The 17,673-nt window shown below is 39.3% G+C and overlaps 2 protein-coding genes across 5 annotated transcripts in view; one reads left to right on the plus strand and one right to left on the minus strand.

The window, feature by feature from the left end:
• atp5fa1 (ATP synthase F1 subunit alpha) overlaps positions 1 to 3,244 on the minus strand; it is a 4,215-nt gene extending 971 nt beyond the window's left edge. Inside the window, exons 1-9 of the mRNA NM_001319817.1 lie at positions 3,185 to 3,244; positions 2,084 to 2,159; positions 1,816 to 1,985; positions 1,463 to 1,636; positions 1,116 to 1,282; positions 717 to 1,017; positions 405 to 629; positions 218 to 325; positions 34 to 129 (exon numbers count right to left, since the gene is read on the minus strand). Coding sequence (NP_001306746.1) covers positions 34 to 129; positions 218 to 325; positions 405 to 629; positions 717 to 1,017; positions 1,116 to 1,282; positions 1,463 to 1,636; positions 1,816 to 1,985; positions 2,084 to 2,159; positions 3,185 to 3,244 — 1,377 coding nt within the window. The remainder of the gene's footprint in view (positions 1 to 33; positions 130 to 217; positions 326 to 404; positions 630 to 716; positions 1,018 to 1,115; positions 1,283 to 1,462; positions 1,637 to 1,815; positions 1,986 to 2,083; positions 2,160 to 3,184) is intronic.
• A 739-nt stretch (positions 3,245 to 3,983) lies between these two features.
• Positions 3,984 to 16,625, plus strand: ark2n (arkadia (rnf111) N-terminal like PKA signaling regulator 2n). Of its 4 annotated transcripts, none has more exons than XM_017038679.2 (5): positions 3,984 to 4,251; positions 5,113 to 6,001; positions 12,498 to 12,668; positions 13,140 to 13,254; positions 14,080 to 16,625. In XM_017038679.2, the coding sequence occupies exons 2-5, from the start codon at positions 5,179 to 5,181 to the stop codon at positions 14,267 to 14,269; spliced, it is 1,299 nt and encodes a 432-aa protein (XP_016894168.1). In that variant the 5' UTR covers positions 3,984 to 4,251; positions 5,113 to 5,178; the 3' UTR covers positions 14,270 to 16,625. The 4 variants fall into 4 exon arrangements, with proteins under 4 accessions (XP_016894168.1, XP_008324509.1, XP_008324507.1 ...); XM_008326285.3 differs by having other exon boundaries at positions 3,986 to 4,251; positions 5,110 to 6,001; XM_008326288.3 differs by lacking the exon at positions 12,498 to 12,668 and having other exon boundaries at positions 3,991 to 4,251; positions 5,110 to 6,001.
• Positions 16,626 to 17,673: the final 1,048 nt, after the last annotated feature.

The raw sequence follows: 17,673 nt of genomic DNA on the forward strand, positions 1-17,673 counted from the left end.
CGGAAGCTCGTCCAGACGAACGCCCGGGTCCAGCAGCTGCTGAGTGGCAGCGTCCAAGTCTGAACCGAACTGAGCAAACGCAGCCACCTCACGGTACTGGGCCAGTTCCAGCTTCATGGTTCCGGCGACCTGATGAAGACAGAAGTGAATAAATCAGTATCAAAGATTCTCCTAATGTAATGTTGAAACAAGGACAATGACCATGGACAATTCTGACCTGCTTCATGGCCCTGGTCTGAGCTGCAGAGCCGACACGTGACACAGACAGACCCACGTTGATGGCTGGACGGATACCTTTGTAGAACAGCTCCGTCTCCAAGAAGATCTGTGGGAGACAGCAGTGATCAGCCAACAACCCTGGAATTTTCTTGTGGTTAGCTCCGACGCTAGTCACACACGCTCACCTGTCCGTCTGTGATGGAGATGACGTTAGTTGGAATGTAGGCGGACACGTCACCAGCCTGTGTCTCGATGACGGGAAGAGCTGTGAGGGAGCCACCGCCAAAGTTGTCGTTCATCTTTGCAGCTCTCTCCAACAGACGGGAATGCAAGTAGAAGACATCTCCAGGATAAGCCTCACGACCAGGGGGACGACGGAGCAGCAGGGACATCTGACGGTAGGCCACAGCCTGGACAAAAACATTTGTTAGATACAAATTTCACATAAACAATAATAATAAAAAAAAACATGTTTTTTTTATTTCAGCTCTAATCACGTGCTTGGACAAATCATCGTAGATGATGAGGGCATGTTTGCCGTTGTCTCTGAAATATTCTCCCATGGAGCAGCCGGCGTAGGGAGCCAGGTACTGCAGAGGAGCGGCATCAGAAGCAGTAGCAGACACCACGATGGTGTACTTCATGGCATCAGTGTCAGTGAGTCTCTTCACAAGCTGAGCCACCGTGGACCTCTTCTGACCAATAGCGACGTAGATACAGTACAGCTTCTTCTTCTCATCAGTTCCTTCGTTGAAGCGCTTCTGGTTGATGATGGTGTCGATGGCGATGGCAGTTTTTCTGTAACAACAACAAAAAAAAATCAGATGGGAGAAATATTTTAGTTCAAATTCTTAGTTTTCAATCATCTTCAATAATCATTCACTGTCACTACTTACCCAGTCTGCCTGTCTCCAATGATGAGCTCACGCTGTCCACGACCAATGGGGACCAAACTGTCCACAGCTTTGATGCCGGTCTGCATGGGCTCCCTGACAGAGATACGAGGGATGATACCGGGGGCCTTAAGACCCACACGTCTGCGAATGCTGGAGCCAAGGGGGCCCTTTGAGTAACAGTGGAAGAAAGTTCAGACAATGGTTTCACTCATGTCTAGAAATTTATTTAAGGTACATTTCTCCTTCAAGATTATTGCAAAGCCTAAAAAATGTTTAGAAAAAAAAAAAGAAAAAAAAAAGATAATAGATGCACCTAACACTACTGTCAACTTTATGTGCTTTATCACCTTTCCATCGATGGCATTTCCCAGAGCATCGACGACACGACCCAGCAGCTCCTCTCCAACGGGAACATCTACGATAGCGCCTGTACGCTTGACAATATCTCCCTCCTTGATCAGCTTGTCGTTACCAAACACCACGACACCTACGTTGTCTGGCTCCAAGTTCAGAGACATGCCCTGAAGCAGAGAAGAATCAACGATCACCATCAGTGTCTTTATCACATGTCTGAATTAATGACATGTCATGTTGGAGTTTTTAAAAAAAGTTTAAAGTTTAAAAAAAAAAAAAAAGAAATATCAAACTAATCTGCTGCCTCAGAGGTCACTATCACAAAAATGAAAACTTTCCATTTTACCTTTAGACCAGAGGAAAATTCCACCATCTCTTCTGCCTGCACATTCCTAAGGCCGTAGACCCTGGCGATACCATCACCGATGGACAGCACACGACCAGTCTCCTCCAGCTCAGCACTAGTGTCAGCTCCCATGATCTTCTCCTCCAGAATGGAAGATACCTCGGCAGTGCCTGAGAAGTTAATAACGGGTTAACAAAGTAAACTACTTATTCAAGATTAAACTATTTTTAAGTAATTGAAATTATTATTAGGTTTTGTGTAAACTGACCTGTTTTCTGCAGCCATGGGCGGCTGGTGTGTAGATTCTTGACTCCTACACATGCTGCAGCAACATTCTTAGATACCTTAGTGACAAAGAAAGGTAACTTATCAAACTTTAAACTTACCAACACTACAATAAAATGTATCATCAGCACTGATTGTTTTGTATGTTGTTTTGACACAACATTTTCTATTAAACTATTTGTAGACACTGACCCAACAAACTTTAAACTTACCAACACTACATTTTCTATTAAACTATTTGTAGACAGTGTAGTTGAGACAATATTTCAGATTTTATTTTCTGGGAATCAAATATAGCCTGAATAAAAACACATTTGCTTTTCTTGATTAACTTTTTGAAATAATATTGTAGACATTGCCCCCTTCTTCACAATCTCAAAAAGGTTTGCGTAATATAATCTAGCTAAACACAGGATCCAACCATCCTGTTGCATTGAGTTGAACAAAGTTTAAAATTATATTATCAAAAAAAACTGAATTAGAAAACAGTATACTGAAGTTGTTACTATGCACTTGTCAGACATTTGGAAAATAATTCTATATTGTGCCAAACTGCAAGTCTGTCAGGTATAGCAGATCTTCCTTTGTACAGACAAAAATCAAAGCGGAACAAATCAAATTTGTGTATTCTCTTACCGAATTGATTTATCCGAAAACTACGACGATAACGACACGAGTGTTTATCAAGACACACAACACTAGTTAACGGGGAATATTAACGCTTAGTCTAGAATCCACGTTTAAAATGAGAGTCATCCTTTTGACTGAGTCCAACCTGACCTTCACTGCTCAACTAATGGCATAGGCTTTACTAATGAATTAAAAGTGCGACACGTTGAATATTCTCGTCGTTTGTGTATTATTATGTCACTGAAGATGATTATTTGGTAGAAAATAAATGGATGAATTAAGATAAAGACGTTTGTCATTCACAAATGTGAGGGAGGAGTGCTACGAAGGCCCGGTGTCCTCCGGTGCAAAGACGCTAAACCAAGCAAGAAGCTCACGGTCATGTGCAGATTAACAGCCTTTAACGGAATAGAATGTCACACTTTAAAATCAGGAAATATTAAAATTTACTTACAAATCCTGCCCGTCGAGGTAAAGTGCGGACAAGCGTCGATGCGACTCGTACTGACAACATGACTGTGTCCTGTGGCGTCTGTCCTGCTTTCGGAGCGGAGAAAGAAGGATGGCGGTCACGGAAGTAGATTTGTAGAAAGGTCACTGTGACCCGGAAACACTGTAAATATTGTAAATTTTATTGCAGCTTAAAAATATATCATAAACAAACGCATGTTACCAAGGAAACACGTGTATTTGCAATATATGTTTATTATTTATTACCACATTCATTTATTACAATGAAAAGGGAGAAAACGGAGAAATAAACACACAGTTACATAGTACAAGTACAAGTACAAATTCAAAGTACATAAAAGAAGTGTATGTATTATGAAGGGTGTATTAACGTAAATGGAGCAATCTGTTTCCCCTTTAATAAGAGTTAAGTTAATATTTGAGAAAATTGTGCAACATTTTAACTATTTTTAAGGATTAAAAATAAAAACTGCCAAACCCTTTTTCCTGCATGAACAGGAACCATCTCTAATTGAGAATAAAATTAAAGTATTCGAAATGCTCCTTTTCACAAGCATACATTCCGTTTCAATGTTACTTTTCAACCATCTCCTTTATTGTTGTTATTATTAATAACATTTACAGAAGTCAATGGCCTTCATTCCTGTTTATTTTTGGCTAATAAATTGAGACATAATATATATCTAATTCTTCCGTGTGTTAAATGTGTAAATTTTCTCATCCGCTATGATATTGGCACTATAAGGGATTATAATCGTCCCACCATTAGGGGACGCCTACCTTCGGATATGTGACCGGAAATGGCGCATGTATCTTTGTGAAAGACTCTTGAAGACATTTTACACTTCACATAGCTAGCCGCCAACGGCTAACAGTGCTCGCTAAGGTACGAGCGCACTGCGTCAAACGCGCTCAAATTCTTTTAAATTCATAGAAAGTTTATGGTTTTGTGAGGCGCCGTTTATGTACCGTAAATTTTAGAGCGTCACATAAACCGAAGATGAGGATAAGTGTTACACTGGACGAAGAAGAATTATAACTAACGGCGCGGTAAGTTGTAAGCGCCGTAGTCGCTGTTGAATGCTAAGTTGCTCCGATGAGGTTAGCTGCTGGTGTGCCTGTTTTGTTTCCATTGGCTGCATAGAAACCACTTCCATTTATAGATTGTTGCTGGTCTACTGTCCTACAACGTAAACGTGTTCAACAACTTGTTTCCTAGTAGTCTACTTTAGGAAATTAAAATGTATAATTAATATTATCTTAAGCTCTACGTGGCTAAAAGTAATACATTTGCATCAGCTAACTGCAGACTGAGATAACCTTAGGTCACTGAGGTTATAAATTATAATCTCACTTATTTTTAAATGGCTATAGATGTTTGACAAACAGCTGTGTTGTCTCTGTAAAGTGAAACGTAATTGTTATTTATAGTCAGTCTACCAGAGATTATATTATATATTATTATTTTAATCAAGTAATCAAATTAAACGCAACTTGTAAGAAAATGAAAATGTCCTCACGTGCTTTGTTTTACCCCACAATATCCAAAATTTGATCTGTTTTTAAAAAGTAACAAAGCAACAATAGTATACTCAGAAAGAGAAAATGTAGTGTAAATGTAGTGTTGTGTAATTTGAGAACTTATAGCTATGTTATAAGTTCTAAATATAAAAAATAAGTTAATTATAATCAATTAACATAAGAAATGTAGACACTGAGTTGTTAACTAATAATTGCAGCACTAGTTTTCTAATAATTAAAAAAAAACGCATTATTTTTCCTGTACTCATTCAAATATGAGAGAAAAAAAACACATTATTTTTCCTGTACTCATTCAAATGCCGTGTGCCAGCATGTCTTCATAATTTCAATTATTTGTGACTTTTTTCTTTGCTGACCTTCCTCCAGCAGGTGAGTTTCTGTCCAGGCACACAGGTCCATGTGTGTTGGACCTTTGGCCTCTGGGCTCAAACTAGGATGAAGATGGCTGATTCAGAGAAGACCGATGAATTTGTGGATGCAGAGTGCCCGTCTGAGTGCCTTGATGAAGCACAATCAGCCACAGCTTCAGTTCAGGAAGAGCTTCAAAAAACAGAGACCACCACCAGTACCAGCTCACCACCAAGGGAAAAAGAGCCAGATAGCCCTTTGCATACAGAGGGTGAGCAGAGTCTCCTCTCGATGCCATGCCTGATGAAGGAGCTCCATCGAGACTCAGAGTCTCAACAAACCTCTACAGAGACTGACAACCCTGCAACCCGTCCTGGCTATGAGAGTGACTCTTCAAACCCCTGCATGCTCTCCCCCTCCTCCAGTGGCCACCTTGCTGACTCAGACACACTATCCTCAGGAGAAGAAGGTGGTGTTCCTCCTGTAGGTGAAGAGTCTGAGATCATGGAAGGTGTAAATGATGCTGCGCAAGGAGGAAAAAGGCAAATGACTGCCACAGCCAGTGGGGGCAGAAAGTCTAGAAGATCGCGTTCAGAAAGTGAGATGCCTCCCAATGCAATGGCTGCAAAGAAAAATCGCTGCCAGCCCACAGCAGTCGCAGCAGGAGTGCAGGAAAAACAAACCAACGGCAAGATGGCCAAGGTGAAAGGTCATCGCAGCCAGAAACACAAGGAGCGCATGCGTTTGCTAAGGCAAAAGCGGGAGGCAGCAGCGAGGAAGAAGTATAACCTGCTGCAGGACAGCAGTACGAGTGACAGTGAGCTTACTTGTGACTCAAGCACCAGCACCTCTGAAGATGATGAAGATGACACGTCAGGAGGAAGCAAGACAATCAAGACTGATATTCCAGGTAACAACTGCTATTCACAGAATCTAGACACTTTTTTAAATGCTGTTTAGCAGCCATTTTGATACTATGTAAACCCCATATGGATAGTCTTAGAGGAAACAAAGGCTACGTTCATACTGCAGACAAGGGTGGTCCTTTATGTGACTCATCTGATTTTCTTTATGACAATGTAAACAACATACTTATTTTTCTTTTTTCAAATCTGATCCCGGCCATTTATATGTGGTTATGAATTGGATGTGTACCTGCTGTTTTGCTTTGCGATTGTACTCAAAACAGTCATGACATGTTTAACTCAACTTTTATCTAATTGAAGTATTGTAGCCGTTGCAATTATGTGGGGAAAGGGAAGTGGCTAGACTGAACATAAACAATGGCTGAAACAAGCATCACAGACACTATCAATTGAGCCAACCAACAGGAGAAGAGTCAGAGTTTTTTGTCCTAATTAGAATTTGGGGGAGGGGCAGTTCTGCTCAAGCTTAACATGAGGTAACATGTCGTAACCAAGATGATTTTATTTACATTTGAATGCATTTCGGAACAACTGCTCGAGCGTGGGCACAGACAAAAGTAAGGAGCCTCAGTGCAAATTTTAAAGAAGGGAGTGACTTCAACCGACAAAGCGTTCGTAGTTGAGTCACCAGCAACAAGCCCTGCTGTGTTGGCACACAGCAGGGCTGTAGTTCTATCGATGTGGCTGAAGAGGCACCTCAAAGTCTGGGTACCGGAGAAAGTCCAGCTAAAAGCCTCCACAGCAACACAGGTGAGTTAACTTATATTGATATATGATGTGTGTTGAAAATGAAATTGATGTTAAATTAATTGCCTATGTCAAGCATGAGTAATTTCTGAACAAAAACCTAAAATGAATGTACTCCTAGGTGTCTCTGAATGTTAATGGAGTATTGTTTTTGCATGTGTTTCAATCATTACAAAGGATACTCTACATGAGCATGTACACTATAGGATTTTATTCGGTTTTGCAAAGTGTTTGCTCGGCTAAAGTCTTGAAAATATTGTTTATTCTGAAGTTAAAATGTTCAAGCTTCATGATACAGAATGAGATCCAGATGAAATTAAAAATCAGATCATTATGGGATATATATTATCGTACAATAGCTTTTATTATACTTTTTTTTATTATACTAATATTTTATTATATTTCTTTTTTTTCTCCCTCAAACAGCTACATCTTTCAAAAGCAAGAAAAGAAAGATGAGTTGGACCTTCTCTTGAAGAAAGCAAGCAGCTCACAATGGACATGATCCTATAATGTAAAAATACCTGGCTCTGTTCCAAGTCCTTATGTTTAAAATATATTTCATGGTTGTGTAAAAATTCATTTTATCTCCTTTGTTAATGTTTTGATGTTGATTTGTAATATTATCAAACCTGCAGACACTGGTAGGTAAAAGAGGTATACTTTTGTTGTAAATTAAAAAAAAATATTTAAAACAACTGAAATGAAAAGATTGAGAGTTTTATTCCACACTTCTTGTTAGACCACTCCTCTCTCATCACAAATAACAGCCCAGGCAGATACCACGTAAGCCTTGCTGTGCTTTTCACACAGTGTTGAAGATTGCTGTAGATTTAATTTCACATTTAGTATGTTTTCAACTCTGCCACCTCGTGAGTGTTTCCAAAAAAAAAAACGTGAATGTGAAAAACTAGGTAAAAAAAAACCTTCCTCGGCAAAAAGTAAGAATTGAGCAACAATAACTGCAGTGTGAACGTAGCCATAGTTATACAGAACTACAGATGATACATCAAAAGAGTACCACACAGATCTTAATTGCAGGAAGATGCACCAATTAAGGTAGCATTGTTCACGTAAAGCATAAACATGTGTCTTTGTCTGTGTGTTAATGCTCAGTCATTTATGTTTGGTTTTTGTCTCACTCCTCATCCGTCTTCATTCTCACTCTCTTTAAATGTCGTGTTTTTGTATTGGTGTGCAAAAGCAATGTGTTGAAATTTTGTCTCATTTTTTTTTTTTCAATTTCATTTTACAGTGATCAAAAAAGCTGGGTATAGTCTAATTTTTGTTGTGAGTTCTGCAGTGCAACAAGTGGTCCGTTATATCAACCCTGGCTGTAACTGATGAATGATCTAACTGTTTAGGTCAGAGTTGCAAATTGCTGTTGGGTTATTGTGCTGTACAAGCAGCCCCAGATCAGAGAGTTTAGAGTTAAAAGAACTCATAGTTTGTAAAGCACTAAGAGATTTCAGATTTCTCTTTCCCCTCTATGATTGTTGTTGATGTTGGGTTAAGGCTGCTTTGTGCCTCCTTGTCTGTCTCTGCCTTTGGCTTTTCACCAAAGAAGGTGAAAGAACAGGTGGATACTTTTCTCATGTGTATTCTCTAGCACGTTTGGATGGCAGATGGCCATTGTGGTGGCATGTCTAAAATATTATTGCAAATGCACCTTTAAATATGCAGATTCTCCAAGTTACTTTGCAAACAAAGGTGTCCAATTGGAAATACATTCAAAAATGAAAACTTTTCTTATAGGTCTATGGTTCTTGTCATTTGTCTGTTTTGTTAATGGTGGAATCATAGTTTCATTGTTGTTGTCGTTCCTGAAAATATGACAGTAAGTTAGGTTCTTTTTGGCCTTTTAGTTATAATTTAAGGATTTATCAAGAGGCCTACCATTGGTCTGGTTGAGTATGTTGACAATATGCAAACGTTTTAGTGGCAAATATTGTAAATCTTGTCCTCTTGTATCACAGGTTTGTTATTATTGTGGCTTTAATGTGTGTTTACCTCAAAGTCTAACTACTTAACACATTTTCAAGCCACAGTTGTCTGAGACATCTAGTTTCCTCCCTTTATGGATTTATAGTACATAAAACATCTTCAACCATTTTGACATCCCACACACAGGTTTGAAAGCTACACCTGCATGACGTAGTCCATCAGCATGAAAGAGTCGATCTGCACGTAACCAATAATGAACTGTCATTTCCTCTTTAATACAAAAGTCCACCACCAAAGCATGAAAGTGCTACTGTTTATTCTTATGGCTTGGCCTCAATGTCTTTAAAGCTGGCTTCAGACGTGCATCGGAGAGATCCAGAGTGGGCGCCCAGATTCATGGGCTGCTGGACAGCAGCTCATGGGACAGGAACGGCATCGGCAGTGTTCTGGAGGAGGCCATGACCCGCTTTGCTGTGATGCAACGTCAGACAGAGGAGAGATTCCGCGTCTGGATGGAAAAGCTTGCCCATCTTGACTCGGACAACGACTCTTCCAAGAGGTCAAGCGATGCCCACGAAGGGCAGCATCATTCCCAGGGCGGCCGCCTGTCTCCTCCAAGTTCGTTTTTACCATCATCAGAATCCGCAGAAACTATGGCTGCCTACATGTTGGCACGAGACAACAACAGCCTAACCCCCAACCCCATAAACAACAACATCCTTCCTGAAGTGGTTTCGCAGAACGGGAATCTAGGTGTTCCAGACCCCGGACTCTTGAATGTTTAGATTTTATTTCATTGCTTGTAGTTTCATTCTTTGATCTTTCGGAGTGTAGAAGTAGTTCATACAGAAAGCATGGCAATGGTGTGATGGGAAAAAAATGATCAGCGGTCACTGAACAAACACCATTAACGGCAACTGAGCATGAGCTGGACAAGTGGACTCTTCATACTCGGGGCCTAGTGCATCTGTTGGCACGGAATCACTGTGAGATTTAATTTCCACTCAATAATCCAACTCAGTTGTATAACTCCTGAAGCTTCTGTGACAAGGCATACCTTAACGAACTACAAAGTCAGGGCTCTTCTTAAACTGCTTATTATGTTACTTGTTTTTGTCGAGCAGCTGTACACATTACCCAACACACCCAGTAGCTGATAATGTCACTTGTGCAGACAGGTTCTTAATAGAGCACCCAAGCGGCCTTCATTACAATGCTAGGTGGGTTGCTGCTGTTAAATAGCATGTGCCTTTGACAAAGTCATGCTAAAAATGATAGATAAAGCGTTGTCATATACAATTATGTGGAAAATCAGGTTCATCAATGTGGGTCTTCCATTTTCCTGATTTTAATTCCTAATTTTGCTTGTAACTAATTCAGGGGATTTACAACCATTTACAACTTTATTTGGGGGCATAGCTTTATGAATACATTTGAGCATAGATATGCCTATAAGTCCACATGTAATATACTAATCAACATACTGACTTGCTTTTAAACTAAAATGTAGTAAAAGTAGCTTTGTTTATTTTTATTGTCTACCTTTCTGTTACATTTGCTGCTAATCACTGCCAGTGTGCAGTAACAAACTAGTGAGGGAGAAGTGATCCTATTGTCTATTTAAGGTAGCATGTGTGAAGTTATTAGGGCACCAGAATAGTCGTGGCTTCTTTTGTTGAAGCTTTGTGGAGTGCTAATGGTGAAGTGCGCCACAATGTCACTGGTAATATTTGCCTTTTTCTCATTTTCCACTGCTCTGCAATCATGACCAGTGTTTAGAGGACGCTGCATGTTTCACAGGTGGTCTTGACGAAAAACAAGCCCAGGCACTGAAATGGCAGAAACACACAAGCGCTAGCAACAGTGCTGCAGTGTGGTGCCTGGCAATGTTTACCAATTTTCTATAAATGGACTAATGTGGGTTTTTAAGTGACCTTTTCTGGTTCAGATCCTTTAAGGACAAATTACAATGTCTCTTCACAGACAATTCCCAGTAGCTTTCTCTGATGCAGATGACCACACCAGTTTTTAAAAAAACTGCTAACAATATTAATTCATTATGACATTGTTGAAATAATCCTCACTAAAATTATGGTAGCAGATCTGTCCTATGTCTATGTAGCCCAGTGAGTTTACAAAAGCCTCAAGTGGATTGCATCTTTCTCCCCATGTTTGCATGTCATTATATTAGTGTACAAAATCTGAGAGGCCAAAATAGTTTTCATAGGAAGCATGTGTGAAAAGTGTAGCTTTCCTAATGCTGATAAATCGTTTCTTTAAAATACAATATGCAGGAATTTGTGTAAGCATTTGTGCCAGTAACTATCGCAATCCTCGACCCTGCCCTCTGTTCTAAAAGGTGGAAATCTGTTGCTCCATTTTTATGTTTAAAAAAATCCTGTAACTCGGGCAAACCTTTTTTCCACAAGAACTAATAAGTTTCTTTCCTTTTGAGGCTACAGTAATGTTATATTATAAAACAATTAACCTTGTGACGGACACATCTACTCAGCAGAGCCAACAGATCAAGCTCAGGTAATGTTTCTCTCTTTGACTGCTAAGGAGCAGAGAACATGCTGATCTGTGTGGCTGTACACCTCAGCAATTTTAATTAGATCAAATGTTGATAAATTAACTACTTTTTTGAAATTTTCAAAACCCCAAATAGTCAAACTGCACTGTGCAATATCAAAAGGTTGATCCCAACCTTCGATCTTTCTGCCACATTGTTTTATTTTGGTTATAATTACACCTGGTATCTATTGAGTTACATCAATGCCACCCACAGCGTCCAATTTTACTGGTTTATATTTTTACAAATAAATGTCCCAGCCTCTTACTAAGGAAAGGAAAAATAAAGACCACAAGCAGCAGCCCATAACAAATTCCTGCATACTTACCTTTAAAGAACAGTTGATGTAGTTGTTTTTTTTGTTTGTTTTTTTTCTCTCTTGATGTAGTTGTTTTGTTTTTTGTTTTTTTTCTCTCTCTCTCATGGCCTTTTGTTTTGTTGACTTTGTTTGAATCTTGTGTTTTTGTGCTGCATGATTATGTTGCCATTTTGGGTATTAGTAAAACCAACTAACTGCCACTTACATTGGTTGAATTGGATTAGCCTTTTATTCTGCTGTTTTTCCACACCATTAACAAAGCCTCGTGTGTTCAGTCATACACTGTCAAAACATACTTGCCACAAGTAAAATATATTTTAGTCCTACCCTATCATCGTCAACGTCCTTTACATTCATAGTTATTTCTAGTTAATGTTGGTACCTTCTATTATTAGCTTTTATATACTAGCTATTAATACACGGAAATCTGTCCCTGTCCTCTGGACTGAGTTTGTCTGCATCTCCTAGGGACTCCTTTGACAGGGTTGAACAAAGACACATGAAACTGCTCTTCCATAGAAATATTTCCTTTGTTTGGCTTTTATTATCCCACCATATTTCAGTAGGGTTCTCTGTTGAAGTGTTTTGTAATGACTGTATACTAGTGTTGTTTTTATGTGAATGGCTGTTATTTTAAAAAGCAATAAATGAAGAAAAACAATCCCTGATGTAGTAAGAGGATTTTTATACAATCAAAACCAAATTACTCTTGTAAGGAGAGAGGTCTCTTTGGTGTAGCTGTTCTTAAATTGCATAAACATTTTTGTTTGAATGTGAGTGTGATTGAGATGCTGCAGATACGAGATGACAAATGTCAAGATTACAACCGTGTGCAGACACAGTGCCACCGATCGCAGGGATAAGTTGAATAATGAAGTCTCTTCTTTGTTTTCTGCAGACGGGCCTCCTGTAGTGGGCCACTATGATATTTCAGACACTGATTCTAACCAGGAGAGTATGAGTGTGGAGACAGTCCGGCCTACGGTGATAATGCATGAGCTAAAAACACACAGAGGCCAGGATATGGCAGTTCACTCTGGGTGTGTAAGAGCTCTGAGCTCAATCTCAGGTCAGTTACAAACTCAGCATCTAAAGTGCTCATTTCCTCTTCTCTTGGGGAAGACGGGGCATTAAGAAGCATGGGTGTCAAGACTAAGCAGGGAAACCTCACTTTTCTGACCAAGATGCCTTTTCGAGCGCTGCTCTGCACTTCACACACTGCTGACTTTCATGGGGCTCTATTAAAATCTTTCTCTTAGCCAGAACAGACCTTTAACAATTGACCGTTAACATTGTGAAAACATGAAATGTCCACCACTTGTTTTTTTGTTTTTTTGTTTTGGGGGGAGGGGGATTATGTTTCATTCCATACTTACCAGTCAGCTGTTCTCACCCTCAGTGTCAGATTTGTCACTCTTTTGCTTTTGCTCTTGTCTGTGTCAAAGCAGCTGCAGTCTTCATGTGTCAGCAGGGGCCGGAAGCTCTCCAGTGAATGCAGCTCTGCTCACAATGTTTCACTGTTCCTCTGTGTCTGTTACAGGCCACGTGGAGTCAGAGCTGCCGCACAAGGAGTGTTTGAAACACAACAAGGGCCAGACCCACTTCGCCTCCTCAGACAGTGAGGTGGAGATTGTTGGAGTACAAGAGAAACCAAGGTAACTTGAACCACAGCTGTACAATAATGAAATATCAGCCTGCTCAGGTATCAAGTCACCATTTCATTATGGAAACTATAAAAAGAACAACTCCAGTCTTGAGTTTAGCCTAAACAAATTTATGTCTGTTCTGAATCTCAGTGGCTAAACAAAAGTCACAGGGCTTTACCTATAGCCTTTGAGAGCAAAGTCCAAAATGGAAAAAAAAGGAAAAGTACGAGTCACAGAAGCAAGGTGAGTTCATGCTTTATTTTGTACTTAATTATAAAAATAATTCTAAGTTTTGTCTAAGGTCCAAAGTTGGTTTTTTAGGATTAAACCCCTAAGTTGATTTACAGAAGATTCTCTAAACAGTTTAGAGTCCAAGTCCAACTTGTAGAAAAAGTGTGGAGTTTGATTTGAGCCCCTGGCATTTGATTTCTAGTCCGAGCCCCGGAAAATGAAAGTTTCTGGGGTTTCAGGAAAAGTACGAGTCACAGAAGCAAGGGTTTCCCTCAAGTCACCACATTTTAGATTCAAAATCTTAAATCATTAAGATAGATAAACGATATATTTATTCATCTCTACAGGGGATTGCAAGTGGTTTGGTTTTGAGTCCGAATCTAATTGATTGAAAATAAGCCATCAAAGGACTCTTTGATAGAAGAAAAGTTAAGACCAAAACAAAAGTAATTGTCATTGAATATAATCTGAGTCTGAGTTGAGGTCCAAGGATTCCAAGTCAGAATCTGAGTCAAAGAAAAACATTCTTACGTCTGAGTACTGGAGTTTAAAACTTCCATATTCAAACCCTGCCTCTTCACCACCCCTTGATTATTCTTGTAGGTGTGCTCATCCATGTGGAGGTGTGATAAAGAGTTTGTCTTCCTGGAAGGAGAACTCAGTGGAGGAGTTGAACAGCACAAACCAGCCACAGCTCTGGACTAATGTCTCCACTCAGCCCAACTGGGTGTCCCCTCCTGAAGTGGTTGACCTCACGCTGGACGAAGACACCGGTCACAAATACGTACTCTAAACAACACCGAAGACTCCTCAGTTCTTCCTGTCACTCATGAACCTCGTCCTTCCTGCCTCTCCTCCATTTTAACGCTCCGATCCTTCCTGGTGTTGCAGATGCGGCCTGTCAACAATTCTCAACTCCTCTCTGCTCCATGGCACTGTTTTTTTTTAAACTCACTGTTGAACAATCATGTATCGAAGCCATTTCGCTGAAGTGATCTCAGAGATCTCAGCTCGTCACAGATAGATTTAATCGTAATAAAACGGCATAGCACTTCAAGTGTAGTTGAACATGTACATAAAGAGGGATTTATCTGTTATTGAAAACAATAGCCTCCCCTCGTTTTAATACCTCAGTTGCCCCTTAATTAACAAATGTAGGTGCATGCAGGGTCCTACAAGGACAAATTCAAGTCGCTGCTTGACAGCAGGTCAGTATCAAGATTGGTCTGTTGACCTGTTTTGCTCTGAAATTGTATTTTCAGACTGGATTGAACCTTTTTTTTCCTGTTGTACCAATGACTAGAGACAGGAACATTTGGTCCAGTCTGAAGTCAGTTTTGAGTCTCACCACTGGTTTCATATACAGTATGAGATTATATATTATATCATACAACCCCACTATGTTGGTCACTCCAGGTTAGCAGGGTCTGGGTTTTTGTATTTTAAAAAAAAAAAAAAGATCATGTAAAAAAAAAAAATCATGTTTTTACATTTTCTGTTTTGGAGTTTAATGTTAAGCTTAGCTTAGCATACTAGGAACTGGAGCAAAGGGTCTCTCCAATAATATAGTTACATATACATACACAGTGCTGAGCACAGGTTTTAGACCCCTGGGGTTTTGTTTTCTGCACAAAATGTGACAAATTACAGCAGTACAATTCATACAGCTCTACATGGAAATTCTATTTCTATTCAATGTTAGTTATAGAAATTAAGAGCAATCCACCACGAAAATAGTGATTTCCAATAATTGTAATTGTGATACTGATTAGTGAACATCTAAAAATAATTTTAGATTTTTAAACCTCTTAGGAAAACTCATCTTGATGTTAGTTTCTTCTCAACCCACCTCTACAACCCATGTACGTGGTGGAGATGTTGTACTGGCAGGAACAAGTATGTGTCTTTTGTTTAAAGATATGTTGGGCGACAGGAAACCCAGACCGTTTGGCCCTGTAGTGCTGACTTTTGGTTTGCATGGTCTGGTCCGAATGGATGGAAACCCCTTTAAAGCTACAGGGACCCCTTTCTAACAAATGAGGAACCGTATCTTCCATTGAATACTGCAGAGCGACATTGCCTGAATGCCTTGAAATGTGCACTATTTTTTCGTAGAATGGCATAAAGCTTATTCTTTTACCTATAAAGCAGTGGAATTTATTAACTTATCTATTAATATTTTAATAATAGATGTGACTATAGCACACGTATATAAGACAGTAGAGGTGGTGTGGATTTTTTTTTTTTTTTGTTTTTCCTGTATGTAGGACATTTTTAGATGAGATGTTTACTGTGTGGACTTCTGTGACCCTGATCTTTAGGGTCTGCTTGTTCTTTATGGCTGTGGTCTTTTTTTTTTGCCTTCATGCTATGACATTCAAGATCCAAGCTTCATACAACATTTAAAACACTAGAGGTTTTATTGCATCTTGACATCTACATCCTTACAGCATCCATGATAATAATAATTAATAATAATAAATTAGTCCCTTATTCATCCCATAATGGGGAAACCTACGGTGTTAGCCTTTGCAACTAACACAGGCTGCCACAGGAGGCGCCATTAAGTATATGGTTGCAACTCAGCCTGCCACACAGGAGACACCATTGCTACACTATTGAACCACAACTTCAGCAACTTGTTTTAATATCCAGTGGACACAGCAAGGAACAATCGGGAATGAGAAATAAACCAAATAAATCTAAGTAAAATTATGTATTATTTGAAAGTGGAAAATAAAGTAAAATATTCTTTATGTCAATTTTATTTTCTATATGCAACAACTACTGTAGACTCTGCGTCCTTCTCTGCTGACCACGTCTTGCACATATGATTAGCTTTTCTAACCATATTTTAATGGCTACAAAAGACCAGTCAAGCATTTTTTTCAGAGGGTTGTTAGAAAACAGGGCTCACTTTTGTTGCACATTGCATGTCTTCTTGCATCATTTGACCTCAAGTCATTTATCTCCCTCATAACCAGTGATCCAACCATGCTCCTCTTGTGTTTGTTATTATTTACTGCCAGTATTTTAAATTAAAAAGGGTATTTGTTTTGTCGCTTCAGCACGTCCTTGACTTTCTTGAATTTATGTCTGTAGAACAAAAAGAAACTATTTTGAAACTTAATAAATCGAGCAATATTTAATGACTGTTGTCCTGCCTAGTTCATCGTAGTGTTTGTGTTTGTGTCACGTTACATATGGACATTTCAGTTTCTGCAATGGCTGATAAAGCAACTAATCAAATATGGCACCTTGTAACTGTGTCAGTCTAGACTACATGACTTTGCTCTGAAAGCTTCACCCTTAACAATAAAATGCCAGACCAGGACAGAGGTCACATTGTGACACCTGTCACTGGAGGGACATATGGAGTTCACATAAGAAGGACAATGAGGGAGTGGAGTAATGCAGGCTGTCGGCCTCTGTTCTTAAAAGAAAGGAAGGAAAACTAAAGGAGCCCTTTGGCCGTCTCTTTTCACGACATCAGCTGTATGCAAATTCTTTTGCAAGGCAGCAGTGGCCCTCACAGAGCAGTGAATGTGCTGTCTCACACACACACACACCCAGACGTGACTGAGTCTCTGCTCCTGCAGATGTCACTGGGTTCAGACTCAGTGTGCTGTTAAATTTGGGTTTGTCCACAGTAATGCTTCACTCATTCGTAGCTACAGCACTCAGACAACCACCGTAGGGCTTTAATTACGCAAAACTACAGAACTAAATAAGTTCTAATTATCAGCGGAAGAAAAAATGAAATGTTCAACAGTTTAGAATTTAGAGACAACCATACATTTTGAATCGGGATGTCTGCTAATATCGGCCAACCGAAATTATCGTCCCAATATTAGCATATTATGTAATATCTGATCGTCCCAATATTAGCAGATTATGTAATATCTGTAAGAATCATTATCGTTTTTTCTAACAATGAAAACCAGATAACGCATTGCCTGGGTTTTGTCATATAATGTCTGCCCTAAAAATAATTTGGGGGAAAAACGGCTGTATATTAAAGCAAAAGTCACTAGATGGTAGTATTGCAGCTCATTTAATTAATTGCATACTTATATGGTTTGTACAGATAATTAAACAAATATTACCAGGCCTATACCGGTGTATATCTGAATTGGAAATTAATATTGTTTGAACAATATCGGCAAAACAATATCAGACATCCCTAATTTTAAAGGG

This window comes from Cynoglossus semilaevis, chromosome 14, assembly GCF_000523025.1.
Source record: "Cynoglossus semilaevis isolate Cse_v1.0 chromosome 14, Cse_v1.0, whole genome shotgun sequence".
Classification (NCBI taxonomy): domain Eukaryota; kingdom Metazoa; phylum Chordata; class Actinopteri; order Pleuronectiformes; family Cynoglossidae; genus Cynoglossus; species Cynoglossus semilaevis.